Source organism: Agelaius phoeniceus, chromosome 2 (genome assembly GCF_051311805.1).
Source record: "Agelaius phoeniceus isolate bAgePho1 chromosome 2, bAgePho1.hap1, whole genome shotgun sequence".
Lineage (NCBI taxonomy): Eukaryota > Metazoa > Chordata > Aves > Passeriformes > Icteridae > Agelaius > Agelaius phoeniceus.
This window is the reverse complement of record NC_135266.1, coordinates 15,905,876-15,924,224: the sequence shown is the minus strand read 5'-3', so window position 1 is coordinate 15,924,224 and position 18,349 is coordinate 15,905,876. Positions and strand designations below refer to the sequence as shown.

Sequence of the window (18,349 nt, the reverse complement as noted above, 5' to 3'; positions counted from 1 at the left end):
TATTCAAATTCTCTTATCACAGAGACCTATTGGGAAGTTCTGACCAGCTTGTGATTCAAGATCTCAACATCCATCAAAACAGTGAGAACTTGAAACAGAGTCTGCTCTTTATATTAGAAAGATATTTTATGATCTTGATTTTATGATCTTGACAAAGGGACTTTTAGAACTAATTCAATTGAATAAAAGAGAGAAATCCGTTATATTCTTATCCCTTTTATATGTGGGTACTGTTAAAATGGTGATATTGAATTCTGCATTTACTGATTCTACACCTTTCCACAAAATTGGGTCTTAGCATTTTGAGATGAACATTAGACAAACAGCTTCCTCCATTGTCACACAGTGTGCACCTGTACCCAGGCTCTTGTAGCAACTTCCCATTTCACTCATTTGATCCCTCCCCTTTTGTCTTAGCACCTATCAAGTGTTATCTTCGTGGTTTTAAGATTATTGTAATGCATTCTACATACTTTTCATGAGATTTCTTTCCCATTCTTCTGTCACTCATCACTTCAGCCACTCCCACACATTCTCACCAATGCTATTGTTTTCAAATAAAAGCAATTTCAGCATGAGTTAAAATTATGAGCCTTCAATGCTCCTATGGATCTAATTGTGGAAAAACAAACTAGTCTAGTGACAGACATTTTATGCTGGGAATCTACATCACTTTTTAGTTTTAGTGATTTCACAAAATATATTATTTTACAATAATGCATCTGTGGTTGTAGGCAGTACTGTGACACCCATTTGTTTCCTTAGAAGTACCAGTCTTCTCTCTTTAGTGAAGGTAATTGGGAACAATAAGTGTTGCCTAATGCTTTCCCAGCATAGAAAGCAAAACAATTAATTACAAATAAATTAAAAGAAACTGTAATCTGATAGCAAAGCAAATCAATGATAATAATTTCTGATGCATTCCATATGTTTCTCTTTGATGCCTCTTAGTCAGCATGGCTCACCAACTGGTCATGTCAAAGTATGGTGATTTGAGCTCCAGGTCACTCTCTAGCAGAAGCCATTGGTGGGCAGAAAGGTGAGGCTGACTTTGTTAGTGCTGACTAAAAGAAAGATGACAACAGACATCTGCTTCAGAAAATCTGGACTAAAGTAAAGTTACTGTGTTGTGTGGTAGAGCATAGAGGAGACCTCACTGTTTTCAGAACTCTACAGCAAAGACCCTGACACCACATATCCCGAATTTAATTTTTTTTTAAACTGTATCAAAAACAGATGAAGAAACCCCACAAGTCTGACTGCAATGAGGTCTGCAAAGCACAAAAGGATCTGCAAAGTGACTGCTTGTTAAGCACCATTTCTGCAGTGGCTCAGAACAGTTCTGACAGTGCACAAAAAGGCATCCCTAGAGAAACTCCAGGATTTTGTGCATTGAGATCCTCCTCTCTAGAGACATGGGTTTATGTAAGTGGTCACAGACGTGACATGACACAGAAAAAAAGAAGAAAAGTAAATAATATGTCTGCAATTGTTTAATATCACTAGAGAACAGAAGGACAGGGCTAGAGAGCAGTGTATTTACTATTCCAAACCATTCTCTTTGCCTGGCTTGGAAAATTGATCAATGTGGTCAAATCATCAGCTTAGTTATTATAAAAGACAAATATCCTTCCACTGTGGCAGATGGAAGAAGAAAATACAAAAAAGCAAGATAACGAAATCTCACATAGAAACCTCAGTAATGTAATTGTCTTTTTATCTATGCTTGCTGATGAACACCCAGAGACCAGCCATCTTGGGGAATTAAATCATTCTGGTCAATAAAGCATAAAGTGGACAGGAAAAACATCTTAAAAGCCATATTCATGATCAGAAACAGTGTTAAATATTCACATGAGAACATTCTAAATCAGGCAAAGCTACAAAGCTCTACAAACAAGTTAAACAAAGGTCAAGGAGGGCAAGTCATTAAAGGATATTTTAATGTACACAATTAATTTTTACATTTGCAGTTTCTCTTCCTACCACATGTGTGATTAGTTTTCTTTGGTTACATGAATATTGTTCAGGACAAAAATATCCTCTAGGATTGAAAATAGCTTTGTATGTGGCAAACACAGCCCCAGATGGACTTCCCAAGATTTTGGGGTTTTTTTCACCCAGTGCCAAATTGTTCAGTCAAGTAACAATTTCTTATGACACATCAATTATTATAGAAGTAATTATTTTACTTTCATATAAGCACAAACAAAAGCAGCAGTATTGTGTACATTGCTATGATTCATCTTCCTCATGGAAAATCCACAGCTTTTCCTAGTTTATAGAGTATTTTTCCCCCCCACAAATATTTATGTCCAGCAATCAAAAACTTTTAAACAAACTGTAAAGTCTTTAAACAGGAGCAGGAAATTAAGTGCACCTAAACTGTAATCTATTCTTTGTAACATGGTGCACAGCTCTTCTAAAGGAAAACCAACTGTTTACTCACCATCTCACTCTATGGCTTTTGAAGATTTAGTATAAATCCTGGCATTGTTTTTTCATTAGTTATCTTGAATAATAACACATAATTTTTGAAAAAACACAGATGTAAAACTATTTATTTGCTGCTCTGTCATCTTTCTCTGCTTTACCAGAATATTAAGGGTGGCTAAATTTTAAATGTTTAGTTCAGTAAGTTAATTTAGGCACATTACCTCAATCTAAAACAAAAACCTAATTCACAATTCCTACAAGAAAAATAACTCATTTACCAAAGGGAGATATTCAAAGCTGCTGCTTTCCTGAATCTTCCACTTTATTCTTTAAACCATTATGTTTGTTACAGAGATCAATTTACAATTTATGTTGATCTGCCAGCAGATTCAAATTGAAATTAATTGTATAAATTTGAGTACACATTGGCTGTTGTTTGCTTAACATTCATTATCAGGGTAAGGCTCTAAAGCACAAGAGGAAGGGAGATGTAGGGCTCTGAAGTCTGTGTAACATTTCATTGTCAAACTAGCATTGGTTTAGCAACAACACTATAGGCACAAATACTAATTTTAAGGCAATTAAATTATGCAAATTTTAAAAACTGTATCACTGCTTATAGGAGAATAATATTGCTTTTACCTTACTGATGAGTGTGACAACATCACCTTCCCGGATTGTGAGTTCATCGTCGTTCTGTGCTTCGTATGGAAATATCACTTTGCAATACTCCTTGTCTGAAAGGAAGAACATTCACTGTCATAAATTATCACTTTATAACAACTGCTTATTCAGGGGTGAATAATCTTCATAAAATATTCCATTAGTGTCTCTTTGTGCTGCCTTATTTCCTTGCCATCTTTCTCTTTGTATTTTAGACCTTCATAAACAACATGAAATATTTAAAAAACTGCAGGCTGATAAGCATTCCCACACACGTCATCCAGGGAGTCAGCTCTGTAGCCCCTAGAACCATTATCTCAAATGAAATTGCTCCAGACAGCAACCTGCCACCAACTCTTTCCCTTAGAGTAAGCCTGTATCTGACACTTCCTTCCACAGTTCCACTGGTACAGCCTCCCACCAGACTGCATAAACTGGAAGCACTAAGGACACACTAGGGTGACATAGCTTACCTATCCCCTTGTGTGCAAGAAAGCAGATATTTATTAATCTATACAGATGGTACAACAATAAATAAGACATTAATGAATGTTAGTCCATTAATAACTAAACCACCTGTACACTCAGTGTAAGAGTGTTGAGTATTACTCTAAAGTTTCCTTGACCCTTTTTCCTTTACTGTCTATAAATAAGGGCATCATCTCAACTTTCATCTGGAAAATACAGAAGCCAGCACTCCTACTCAGAAATCATAAAAAGCAGTTGTCATGAAAAGCAGTTACTTCCATGTTGCTGTGCAACAGATGAGTATGTCAGTGTGCCTTACAAATAAAAAGGGAATATATTTTACAGCTGTTAAACTATGCATAAAAATATGTGATACTCTAAGACAGCAGGTCTAAAAGGACTAAGTAAACTACTCTACTGATTGCAGAAGGGCATGTGATTTTGTAGAAATGTTCACCTCCCTTTAAATGTCTTAGTCTGATGACTTCTCTGTCTAGTCAACTTCCATATTCAATGCAGAGAAGTACTGGCAGGCCACAGAAACACAAATTAATTTAAAATAACAGGACTAATTCTTTTATAATTACTACAAAGAGAACCTGCATTATCACACTTGAGGGTATCTGAGGCTCCTCCAGGGGGTCAGTTCAGCTGCCCAGACACTAAGTGCCTTTTCAGACACTTGTGGGTATGTAAGACACATGCATAGTATGGCTGAACCTATGGAATTCCCATGTCCCTCTGGTCTGACAGCTGGAGGCAATTCAAAACAAAATACCATGGGGTATTTTGTTCAGGTATTAGATTCAGGCATCTGATGTTAGAAATCAACCCGGTCAGGGCAATAAAGTCAATGGAGACCAAGTCACTAAAATGAGCAAAGCCTTGAGAGCCACTGTGACTCCAGGAGCAGACACCTACATTTGATTAGCTGAACCATTTGCTGCCTGGACAGCAGTGACAGATGTCTAGCGGGATCAGCCCCCCCAAAATCCAGATACCAAACTCATGATTATAACCCAAATTTAGGGCTCTGACGCATAAGCTCCCTCCAAACTTCTAAAGTTTAGTGAGAGGAACACCAGCTGTAAAGAAGCAGCCTAGAAATGTGCATCTGAAAATTTGCTCTCTGCAAGCACCATCAGCCTGAGAAATTAAATAGTACTAGTCGAACCAGGAAAGCTCTTCATTTCACACACTGTCATTCAGAAACAGCAAGAACTTTATGTGTCATTGCTTCAAGCAAACAAGAACTTCTTAGGCTTTACAGATTTCTTATTCTGAACACAAATGTTTAAAATGTTTGATTTACCCATGACTATTACAGTTGGTTTTCTGGCCATGCCCTGTATATGGTCTGGCTGAGATGGATTTAATTTTCCTCACAGCAGCCCACATGGTGCTGTATTTTTAATTTGTGACTAAAACTGCACCAGTAACACACTGGTGTTTTCACTGTTGCCCTGCATACCTACACAGCTTTCTTTTTTCCCCTTTTTCTATCCCCCAAGTAGGCCAGAGCGAGCAAGAATCTGGAGGGGACACAGCAGCTGACCCAAGATGAGTAAAGGGATATTCTGTGCCATATGGCCTCCTGCTCAGCAATAAAAATGAATAATGCAATAAATGGCTTTGGGGGTGTTGCCGTTCCTCGGAGACTGGCTGGACATTGATCCACTGTAGGTGGTGAATGAATTGAGCTACTACATGGTGGTTGCCTTTTTGTTGCCTTCTTTTTATTTCTCTTTCATTTATTTATCAAACTGTCTTTATTCATTGATTTTTCCCTTATGGGGAGCAAGTGGCTGGGTGGAGCATAGCTGCTGGGTGGGGTCAGCTCACCACACCTCCTCTGGTGTCTCTGAAGAAACAAAATTCAGATGAAGAAAATGAACAAAGGTTTTGGGGGAATCCTTTTCCCTGTTCTGAAAGCAGAGAACACTATGAAATAAACATTTGGTGACTTTTCCAAACCACCGGCCATGTGAGAACCACCAGGTCACAACTCAGATTCAGAGGATGAAAGGAGTGTCTAACAGCATGCTGCTTTACTGCATTCTGAGGAAGGGCTGGGATGTCTCCTTGTGGACTTGGCTAGGATACTCCACCTGCTCACTGCCTTGTCTTTGAGACAGTATAACAACATTTTATGTAAAAGCTGGTAGAAAGCTGACACACACTAACTTACGTGGATGCAAAGCAGCATGTAGATAAATATGAGATTCAACACATTTTGCACTTCAGTGGCATGCTACCTTAAATTATCATTGTGGGGTTTTTTTCCTATTCTGAGTATATTCACACTCTGAAAAGCAGCTGTGCTAAATAATAGATTCAATGAATTAGCCCAGAGCTGATGTAGATGCAATACTGCACTAAAGAAGCTGAGTGCTGTACACTCAGGCAAATCTCTAGTTACTGGCAACAGGCTTAGCATTTCTTTTTTGGGATACAGAACTGGCTGGATTCTCAGAGGTAAACAACAACTGAGCCCAAGAAGGATGATTCCAGAACATCCATTCTCAGACACATACATTGATCCTCCATTCAATAACAGCATCAGCTGAAGATTAAGTGGGAAGCTAAGCACAAAGTACAGCTAAAGAACTGCAAACAGGCACCACAGCTTCACTCTGACAGGATGTCTGCAGTGCAGCTTCTGCTCAAGGCAGATGAATCACACATGTTTCAGGTTAAAAAATGCTTTGGATAGCAAAGGGCTTGGGTATCCTGAGTTCTATAACAGAGAAGCCTCCCTCAGGCTTGCTATTTGAAGACTGGGTATTTGAATTGTCTTTCAGGATGAAGACCCTGATAGACAAGAGTGGAGAGAGGGCTGTGGTTTCAGCATCTGAAATATCAGTAGATGATCAGGAAGTAAGTTCTCTCTAGCAGACAGATACACTTGTCCTTCTAGTTTTGGTGTCAAGAACTCTGTGGTCCCCAACTCTGTCCATTCTCCCCACCAAATTATAAACTTTTATTTTCTTAAACAAAAGAAAACCTAAATAACAGCAAACCAAGGAATTAAACTATAGAAAATATCAAAAATCAACCAATTGATGATGTGGTTCATTAAGAGCCAGGAGAAACTTCTGAGAAGCACAAGAGGGAGCTGGAGGAGGCTCAGGTGCCCCTGTGCTCTGAATGCTGGAACACAGAGTGAAGGAACAGCCATGGAAAAAGAATATGGTTTGTGTACAGTGGAAGTCTGGACTTCTTGAGTACAATTCAGACAGACCTACACTAAATCACTGATCATAATCATTGGATCATGCTGCAACAGAGGTCTCAACATCACAGATGGGTTGGGAGCAATGTAAGCAACTGGACAAAGTCAGCTTTCAAATTTCTCCTAAGGAATAGGTAAACCAATATGATTTAGGCAAGCAAAAACAAAGCCAACAGAACTCAAAATAATATGAACCTTTAAAATCAGATTAATAAAAGCAGAGAAAAATCTAATAGGCTATGTCACATCAGGACTAAAATTGTCCTTACTCAGTAGGGCACAATACCGCAGCAGAATGTAGAAGCACTTAATGTCAATGGTCATGTTTAGATAGGAAGGAAGAAAAGAGAAAAACTAATTTCACACACAGCATTGTATAGACCACACTGGAATTTGCTGAATTTGGGATTTTCTGAATGAGAAAAAAAACCCCAGAAAAATACTAAAAGTCAAAACAATATGTCCTATTACATGCCTGGCAAATAAACTTAAGCCAAATTAAAACTTCAAACTAAGATACTAAGATCCCTCAGCTGTAGATGATAAATCTCATTTTTACATTTGACATCCAAAGCTGGGTTTATACATCACAGATAGTTCTTCCAGAAGCCTCTTTTTTTCCTCCTGGTAAAAATATATCTGTTAATAAACCCCCAAACAGCAGCTATCTGGGAAACATTAAGGGAGGAGAAAAGATGATACTCATGAGCTTTTCAGTCCTGTTTTATCAATTCAGCAGTACTTTACTCTGTCAGACCACAGTGTCTCACTGCAAACTCACAGCTCCTCCCAACCATGGGCAATGGGCACTGCTCAAGGAACTGAGTCAATGGATAAAACTAAAGAGAATGAGATATTTTATGGGGGTTGTTATCATGTATCTTTGTGCAACATTGTCTGCCCCCAGGTTGAAAATGTGCTCTTTTTGACAAAGTCTCAACCCCTCGAAAAATCTTTGCCTCAGGAGGGAGAACAATAGCAAGGGGCTGCTTCATTACCCAGGCCATTGCAAGGACAGTGTTTCACTGACAGAATCCAGTGGCTCTATATGCATTTACAACTGCAGAGTAAAGAGCTGATGTCAAGCTACAGACCTGCTCTGGGACTTTGGGTCCTGCAGCAGTATAGCAGGTAAATTAGTTTGTTTGTATTTTGAGAGACTGGTTAAATATTATACTGTTCCAAGCAGACCTGAGCAAACTCCATTTACTGTATCAGTGAATCCTGTTTCACTTCAAAAGCATGACTCTTCTGTTTGTTCTCCTGCCACACTCTTAGGATGAGCTGAGACCTTCAAGAAGGCAGTTCACAAACATTCATTCAAGCTTTAATTTCAAAGACGACAGTGACTCTGAAATGTGCTTTTCCTCTTAGGGCAGGATGACACAATCTCTTTCTTTTACTTCTATTGTTGCTTCTTTGTGTCGTTAATTTTTGAGGCTTAAATATTTCCCCATCAGTGAAGTACAGCAATCAATATGGACACAAACAGTAATACTAAGCAAGAAAACAAGCAGCATTAAGGTAGTATTCCTTGAGCTTAAACTTCCTCTCTTTGACTATCACTCATAAAATCTGAAATGCAGTAAAACATACAAAATCTAGTGGAAAATTACATAATTATTACCAAAACCACAAATCAAACAAAAAAAATCCAAATACTATATTCAAACTATATTGGTTTTGCTATTAATTGCTACACTCAAGACTCATAAATAGATTGTACTAATAAGTATTTTCACAGAACTTAGTAAGATGTGAACTGTCAAAACACCACCTTATTTTAAAAAATAGAAACAGAAGTAGCTATGGTCCTATTAATACATATTCACCATGCAAAAAGATTAGTTGTTTGCTATGATCTTGGTACTCCTATGCAGTAGCTCAACACAAATTTTAAATAGTGAGTGGAGTAATCAAATTAAGTGCTGTGGTCAAGGCACTCTGTGATTTAATGCCTATGCTATTTTGTTGTCTGCTTATTTATACTCCATTAATGCAGTCCCAGCAATCTGCAATAACACTCAGATGTTGTAGATGTTTTTGTTTTGCTTAATTTTAGAATCCAATAGAGCTACTTCAAAACTTAGATACATTTTGTACAACATATCCTATTCACCACAAGCCATTCACACTAGAAGTAAGCTATTTTATAGAAAACAGTATATCCCACCCCAGAAATAGGATTGTAAACACTCATGCATTAATGTGCCATCCTATCTGCTTGGCAGAGATGGAACTTCAAGAGCAGAACACTCCTCTAAATCTAGGAACCACAAATCTAAATTAAACAGCTCTCTTTTTGAAGATGCATTTCCTCATTTGTGAGAGATTAGTGATGTTTTCCAAGGGATCACTCAAACCCTGAGAAGATTTGTACCTTCACTGTGCTCTTCCTTTGAGCAAAAAGTTGTCTTTGGCCCTGAAGAGTCACCACAAAATCTTAAGTCCATTTTTGGGGAGATTTACAAAGCGTTTTGTTGGGAGATGCACCTTAGAGACCACACACCTCTGCCTTTTGCTTCAACCAGCTCACCCCATTGCAGAGCTTAGCTCATCTTGCATGTTCCAAGAGCAGTTGGCGCATTAAGTGCCTCACTGCTGATCACTGCCCCATCACATCAGAAAAGTTACAGAGAAAAGCAGACTGGAATCAAAGTGTGAGACAAGCCAGCAACCATCACTCCTTGATGAAGCCCCGTGGGCAGAGGGAAGATGCTGCTGGTACCTGCTTCCTCTCTCAGCTGGCTCTTTCTCAATGCAATTGCATTTTTTTAATCCAGTTGGCACTAAGGTATAGTCGTGGAAAGAAATGAGGAAAAATAAAAACTGGATTATTCCTCTCCCAACATAAGCTCTGTCTTGCTTGCAGCATTCATCTCCAAGAGTAATTCCAAAGGAATCTAAACCATGTACCCAAAAGCTCCCTCTCTGTACTGAACTTAGTCTATGGGTCTTCTGTTTCTTGCTACTTCCTTGGAGAATGGCACAGCATCTGTTTTGTTCAGCAGTTAAAGGCTCCAACAAGGACTGGGACACGAGCATCCCGGGCAGAAGTGAGAGTACTTGAGGTCCAAGGTGGAATGATACTTTTGTGCTGAACACAGCAATGGGAACATTGAAAACATCCTTGGGCTGAATGCTTTTTCAAGCTTGTTTGTCATAAAAAGTAAAAATTGAATTTCTGAGAAATAACAAATACTATTCAGACAATAGTCCTGGGCCAAGGTCTGATCATACTCCTCATTTCTGACTATCAGACATTAATTTTATTATGAAGAAATTATTCCTCTGCCTATATTAAACACCAAACCAGACTGAAGCATGTTTCATTTGCACTGAAAGGTTTTTCAATTTAAGTGAAGGACAACTTCAGCTGAATGAAATGTGTCTTCAGTGATGTCATTTGAGGCTAGGAAAATTATATATAATTACATTACATCAGACCTTCCTATAGATGTGCTTCTCTTTCCTAGGCATTTACAGAGATGCCAAGAATTCTACTGAGGCTCCAGAGATTCCAGAAAAGATAAAACAATAAATAATGCAGTTTAGTTAAAATGCAACAAGATACTGTGCAAATAAGGAGTCCATCCTTCTCACCAACTCAGACAAAGTGGATGTTGAATGAAAACAGCGACAGAAGAAGGATTTTTCTGGCCGAAAAGATGTGTCCATGGGAAATAAAATGAGGTGAAAGGAGGACCATCCAGAGGCCAAAAGTGTTGATGGAAAAGTCTCTGAAAAGTGAAAAATGTCTCCCATACATTCAGCCAGAGCTCAATGGATCACAGTAGAAGATACAGTTTTCTAACCATTGGTCAGAAGGTTTCTACACTCAGTTTATAAATGTGAACATTTGAACCTCCCATACCCTGGGATGGGATTTAGTGAGCTGTATATATTCAGAAGTATAAGGTGATGTGGAAAGAAGCAGCCTGGCTTCCCACACAAGGGTTAATGCTGCAGGTGGGAAAGCCCCTGGACCTGCACTCAGGTCAGCTTGAACTGCTCAGCCTGCAGGTTGGCAAAGGTAATTCCAAAACACCTTCAGGAGCCCTCTTCTGCATTACCAGTTCACACATGTTTCAGTATTTCAAGTTTTCACTTCCTCAGGGCAATTGAAATCTTGCAGTATTTTCCCTTAGAGCCTGCTGGCATGGGGTCACAAGATGAGAGGATGTAGCAAGTCAGTGATTGTGGTGGGGCTAATGGACAATAACTCACTAAAAACTCTTTCAAGCTGCTTTTGCAACTCTGAGCTGAAAACCTGAACAAACCAGTTTGCAGCCACACACTTCCCTCAGACAGACCCTGCCCTGCTGATCCAGATGCTTTCCTGCATATGTCTGTATGGGTTTCAGTTCTGAGACAAAATGTTATCTGCTATCTAAAAGGATAAACAAATCAGGGAAGAAGGACTGGGCAATATTTAAAGAAAGTCAACTCTGTTATATTCAGCTTCTTGTCTAAGGTATGGCCATGTTCAATTCCCTCACTCTTTTCCACCAGAATCTGTAACATTTATTTGCAACTCTACATAAATAAAATCAAAAGATGGGGAATATATATTTATGTTATTTGGTAAGCTGGTTGCATATGCCTCCCTAGAACAGCACAGAGACATACCTGAAAGATTTAATCATTACTGTCATTGCTAAGCACTGAAATGATGCAAAAAAGGACTGAAGGTCAGAGAATCAGAGAATAGTTTGGATTGAACAGAAACTTTAGGATCACCCAGTCCCAGTGCCCCTGCCATGGGCAAGGACACCTTTCACTACAGCAGGTGGCTCAGAGCCCCAGCCAGCCTGGCCTTGAGCACTGCCATCCTTCTCTGGGCAGCCTGCTCCTGTGCCTTACTGTGCTCAAGTAAGAAATTTCTAACACCTCATCTAAACCTGCCCTCTCTCAGTTTAAAGCCATTTCTCCTTGTCCTGTCACTTGTGAGAATTCCCTTGTAAAAATTCATTCTTCAGCTCTCTTGTAGGTCCCCTTGAGGTACTGGAAGGCTGCTGGAAGGTCTCCCTGGAGCCTTCTCTTTGATTTCCCATACAAACTATATCATGCATACAGTGTTATTTCTTCTACATAAAGAAATAAAAATAAAATAATTACAATAATTTTTTTAAAAGAGGAAAAAGGCAAGGGCATTCGCACTGAGAGAAATTTTTCTATGACCCACCTACAAGTTACAACCTGAATTTGGATCTTATTCAACTCTGATTAATTCCAAAGCATCCCCAAGGCTGAAAGTTTATCACATAATTTAACTTGATTTTTGGTGACAGAAAACATGAGGTAGGGTCACAAGAGCAAAAACAATTCAGAGGATTCTGTGAAACAAAGCATTTTGTCTAGGTACCACCTACTCAAAGTTTATCCTAAATATATCTATCTGCATCCTGGCTTTTTTACATACAGGACACTCTTTTACCCAAAACCAAATAAAAGCATTCAGCTTGCTTTTAATAGCACAAAGTGCAAAAAAGAAAAACCTATGAAACCTACTTTTTGTTCTGCTGTCCACTTCTATTTTTGTTGGCTCCTGAGTTGCTGTGGCTGGAGGTAATTTCTTCCCAACACTCTGAAAAAAAATAATTATTCTTCTTTAAAATTTGCAGGTTCAGTTAAAAGTTGGACAACATAAAAAATAGTAATGGAAATACAAAATATAGGAGTAGAAAAGGGACAGTAAAGAAAAAGAGGCAAATTATAAACTATACTTATGTTTGTTACTGGGGATTAACTTTTTTTAAAAGTATAAATAATTGATAAAAATGTGATCCTTTAATTTCCCTCCACTAATATTTCTAACAATTTTAAATGATCACCCCTTAACACTTCCCTGAGTTTCAGGGAAGACTCACAGAAGTTTCACTGGTAGATTGAATATTAAGCAATTGATGAAGTGATTTAGGGAAAGGTGTTATTCAGTACCAAAAGTAAAGCTGAAAGAAGCAGCAGAGAGGAACCCACTTGACTTCTGTTCATACAAGGAATATTCATTTTAGTCATTCTAGATTGAGTGTGATTTTTATATCGACAACATCTCTTTCTTATTTTATTAATTTTTTATATCTTTTTAGCAAAAGTAACTAATTTACAGTGAACTACTATAATAAGCAATAATCTGCCTCAGACAAGTAAGCTGAGGTAACACTAAACAAATACCATCTGCCCCCACCAAAATAAAATAGAATAAAATCAGTGATATTAATCTTTATGTATCTTCTCCTATTATATGCATGCTATCCCCCCTCTTTCTCAGCTTGTCTCCCTATGAAGAAAGTTTTCTATCTTTAAAATCCTAGCAATGTGTAGACGAGAAAATAAGCATAATTGTTGGCATAATTGTTTCTGAAAAGCCCTAGCTGCCATTATTCCCTGCAAGGTCTGCACAAGCACCACAAAGCTCCTTCATGCTTTCATGACCTCCAGAGTAACAGCTTAGAGACCACAGTGCTGAGATCCAGCCTTGCAAGTACTGGGTACCATGAGGACCATAAGGAAACACTGGTCAATATAAGAAGCAATAGAAGTAGAGGTCTTTGAGTAGATGAAAAATTCCAAGGTATATAAGGAATACTGAGAGCTCCATGTTAATAATATGTAATAATATGTGAAAATATATCTATGGAAAGGACTCAAATACACACAGGGATTTCAGGCTGGTAAAAAGAGCACATAGGGAGGAAAGATGGTTGTAAGAGTTGTGCACAAGACAGTCATTAAATCCATGTTGGCAGCAATGCAGACTATGAATTGCAATACCAAAGGCATTCCATTGCCACCTAATTTGCAGGTGGAAGAAGAAACACCTGCCCTTCTGATGAGCTTATAACTCTGCTCAGAATCCAGAGTTTGTGAAATGCTAAGGAAGAGAAATAAACAACAAAACTCTAGAGAATCTCCCAAATTCTTTTCTGAGGTGGGAATGAAAGATAAGAAGTATTAGCTGGAAATAAGAAAAATACGAGATGACAGGTATCTGCAAATTGAGAGAGAGAAAACAGAAAAGTTCATGACCTGGTTGTGTTGAAGAAGTTTAAAGTAAAGAAGGATGATTATAAATCTGAGATCTATCTGCAAAGCAGTGAAAATTGTACTAAAAGAGATATAATGAAGAATTTGAAGCTACCAGGCATTTGCATTTACACAGATAAAAGTACAGAATGCCTTCAAAATGAAAGCAAGACTGGGAAGGCAGCTTCTGGTTCAGAGGCAAACAGGGCAGTTCAAGATAGCTGCACACCACAGTACATGCTCAGTCATGATCAAACCTTTATTCACATTTCTGCTTCATGAAATTGTTTAGGAAAATGACAAAAACAGATACTCTAAACTGCACTGCAATAAAGACATGCTCACTAAAGGAATATGAAAACCCTTTAAATTAGGGGAGGTTTTGTTATTTTAAAGATTAAATTATTATGCAAGACCAGTTAATTAAAGGAAATATTTTAGTAATTGCTTTACCATACATGAATCATTGATTTTATGCCATGAAACCAAACACCATATAAACCCACAACAGGCTAAAATCTAACAAGCTACAGATCACAACAAAAGAATCATGCACAAAAAGGAAGATATTTGTGTATTCTAGTGGAAAATCCATTATGCAAAGTAATTTCCTAATATATAAAAGCAGATACAAGAGCAATGCTTGAAAACATTATTTCATCTGTTCATTCAGAACAAAAGCCTGTGCAGGTAATAAATCAGCATTGGGAACCAATTTGTGAACAGTAAAGGGAATACTATCCAAACAAGGCTGCTCTTTTATTAGGAGCTAGGAGGAAGAATTAAAATAATTTTTATGAGGGTTGCATAGGACCCACTCCAGTGAGAAGGGATACCTGAATTTGTTGTGAGACAGGGAGAGGAGAAGACAAGTGAAACTGCTTTTCTTTAATTGTGAGGGGACTACACTCTGGGATTTCTAGGGGTGAAACAAGCATCACTGACAGGAAAAAGGAATAAAAATTGATAAGTCATGTAAATCTGGTTTCAAGTGGACCTGAACTGACAAGTTCAATTGTCCTGTTAAGAGGTTCTAAAGGAGGTGGGATTTAAAAATTATTATTTATGTTTTCAATTGGTCTACATTTGCATGGAAAATATGTCACCACTTTCTGAAAACACCTACATGAAACTTAATATAGTACTTTTTTGTTCATTAGGAATTACCCAAGATAAACTCTCCTCACTCTAAGAGATACTGAATCCTCTGTGATCTGGTAAATCTGATGGTTTTGCTAAAACAGGCTAAAAACTCAAGTATAGATAAGATTTGGAGACCCAGAGCAAGCATTATTATCAGAGCCACCAATTTTTCTGACAAGAAAACAAAAATGGGAGACAGTAACATCTCCCACATAAGCCAGAAACTTTCCTGCTCTCTCTCCAACTCTTCTATGCCACTCATACTCCCATACAGGTCAAATATCTACCAAGTGTTTTAGTGGTGAGGAGAACAAAGCAAGCCCAACTTGAATTTTTGCTGATCCAATCTGCATGACATACACTTTTCTTTTCAAAAACAGTTACTACAGGATATTTTGTTGTCTTCTTCAGTTGAAGGCCCAGTACAATTTATCAAAACCTTCACTTCTAAAAAAAGGAAACATGGGAGCAAAGAACACCCAATATGTCGAACTGAAGATTTCAATGTAATTCTTTCTCCTCCTCTGTTCTTCCTTTACATACAAGATGGTCCAAGCCCTTCTAGACACATTGATCTATGCTACAAAGTACTGATAGACAGCTCCAGCTTTGCTGTTAGTCTTTTACCTGATTAATTCTTACCTATTGGGCTCAGGATTCCTAAGAAGCAAGTACATCTTAGCCCTTTGGAATACAGGCACAAAACAAGACTTGGAATTGAAGGACTTTTTGGGAACTTAGACATTCCATATCCAATAACAGGATCCTCAACCCTGTCAGCAATCCCTGACATCTCCCAGCATAAACTGTCTCACTTCATTTACCTAAATCTATCATGTTGTCAATAATGTTTGCAATTAAAAGTCAAATGCAGCATGAACCAGAATATCCATAATGGCATCTCCCAGTAGTGTCCTAAATACCAGGCTGCAAAGACAAGTGAAGTTCAGCATTTTCTCTCTAAAACTATCTTGGATTCTTAACTGCAGAATGGTTTCATCACCAGCAAGAAGGGCAGCATATTAATCTGTGCCCTTGTATCTCTAGCCTGGTGGTACAGAGACATTCCTAAAGACACTCCTAAAGTTTCAGTTTCCATCTGTCCTCCTCCAGCATCCTGATTATCATAAATCCCTTTTCTAGGTGGTGGCAGTGAGCCTTGTTCCGCTTGTATTTCTCTGTAGATGTCACTCTGACTTGCTTAGTCCTGTCACACAAGAAAAACATGGTGGAAACAGCTTGTGTTTTCTGACTCCAAGCCTAGGTTAACTCCCAAACCAACAGAATATTATCAACAAAAGAGGCAGAATCTTAATCCCACTATTTGGGCAAGGTGAGCATAATTAGATTATTTAGCTGTCACCAAATCATGGTGCAGATTTAGCAGCAACCTGGCAGTGTTGATGCTAAACTGATCAATGAAGCCAATGGAGGGACAGCCCAGCACCAAATATCCAGTTCTGTGGGCCTCAATGGCATTTTGGTACACTGCAAATCTGCATTACTGCAGACCAGTTTCCTCTGACACTGAATTAACAGGGATTACAAAAATTGTTTAGGTGGCCACAAAGTCAGGTAAATGAGGTCATGGTACAATCTGAACTGTCTAATTTTCTTTCATTTATATATTTTGTGTCAACTGCAATCCTGTAACAGCAGAGAACACAAGAGAAAAAGAACACAAAATGGACAGTAAACAAATGGAGTTTTTCTCACCTAAAGACACTGTGGTTGTTCCTACAACTATTGAGCTCTGACCAGAGGGAGAAAAAAGTAGACCAGTGACCAAGTTTCTTCCTTCAGGATATTTTATCATTATACTTCAGGGTTTTCTGTTGTGGCTGAAAACTGACTTGTAGATTTACTTTTATTATTCAGGTCTAGTGTGTCTAAAATATTTCATCAGAAAATTTGAATTGAATTGTCATATGTGCACAGATAGGTCCATGCAGAAGGTTCTGTTTCACTTTGCACCAAAGTAACATACTTATCCTTTGAGACTCCTTTAACAATAAAGCCTTTTTGAAGCAATAGCTTATTTACTCAGGAATAAGGAAAAAAGGATTTACTCAGCATCATCATTTATTTTGGAAAGTGTATTGAGGTATTTATCCTAGATAAAATGTTTTGGAAACTGCTACTTGGAATACAACTCTATGAAGATATTCTTAAGGAATACATCAGACATAAAAGAATTAATAAGAAGAGGCTGTATGAGCTGGAAACATGAAGCTTAACACAGTTTGTCAGTTTGAATATTGAAAATACAACAATGTGCACTAGTGCCTAAAAGAAGGGAGGAAAAGGCAATTATGTATCTTTTCAACTTTTAGATTTTCAGAAAACCTCAATGACTGGGTCAGAGGAAAAAAGTATCATGTTTCTCTGACCACAATACTTCCTTTTAACATTCACCTAAGTATATTTAGGTGTGGCTTATATGCATGAGAATTTTCTAATATATAGGTTTATATGCAAATCCAGGGCCACTATTAGTGAGAGCATAAAAGCTGTAGCCTTCAGTGTGTCTTTGTAACTGAGAATATTTGTTCACAAAGAAGCAGAAATGGTTATTAGAGCCTTCTAGCTCTGAATTAACAGGAGCATAAACTATCTTCTCATTGACTATCCATACTGCTGGTGTCATGACGGAGCAGCCAAATTAATTCTTTTTTTTCTAATATGCATCAAGTGCTTAAGGAGTGTCAAGTTCTCCATCCATCCTATCTGTTCTGCCTTAAAATCTGAAAAAGAGAAAAAATATAAACACCCCAAAGACTTTCAGATGTCAAAATGCTCTCACTCTGTCAGAAACAAAATAAATGTCCAAGATTTCATTTTTTCCCATGCTACCAACATTCAGCTCCACATAAAGCCCTTTCTGTGACAGTATGATCAAGTATTGCTATCCTGAGCTTTCCCAAAAGAACAGAGTTAACACTTTTCTGAAGAGTCACCACGGGGGACTTCAAAGAGGGTAATGGGAATTTTAAGAAACATTTACAGAGAAAACAAAAGTTCTTGAACAAAAGTGAACTAAACACCTGTCTACACATTTGATTGCTTCAGTCATCTACAGTAGCTTCTTCCTCTGTAATTACTTTCTTCACAGCTTTGCTTTGCTAGAAAGACCATCCATATGCATGTAAATTATTTGTGGTTTTTAACACCAATCAGTCAGGAACATCTGCCCAATGCACTCCCCAATAACACAGGGAGACCCAGCTGCCAAAACTGCACACGTTTCTACTGCCAGCTCAAAGCCTGGAGCAGGTGAACTTCCCTTGGCTCAGCAGGGGAGGAAACAGAGACTGGGTACATTCAGATAAGGGTACCCAGTCTCTGAGACCCTGGAGGGCCTCAGGCTGGGAGATAAGAGCA

The 18,349-nt window shown here is 38.2% G+C and overlaps 1 protein-coding gene across 4 annotated transcripts in view; it reads right to left on the bottom strand.

The window, feature by feature from the left end:
• SH3KBP1 (SH3 domain containing kinase binding protein 1) overlaps positions 1 to 18,349 on the bottom strand; it is a 211,907-nt gene that overhangs the window by 49,191 nt on the left and 144,367 nt on the right. For all 4 annotated transcript variants that reach the window (XM_077172590.1, XM_054628054.2, XM_077172595.1 and 1 more), the window contains 2 exons: positions 12,311 to 12,386; positions 3,079 to 3,173 (listed from right to left, as the gene is read on the bottom strand). In XM_077172590.1, coding sequence (XP_077028705.1) covers positions 3,079 to 3,173; positions 12,311 to 12,386 — 171 coding nt within the window. The remainder of the gene's footprint in view (positions 1 to 3,078; positions 3,174 to 12,310; positions 12,387 to 18,349) is intronic.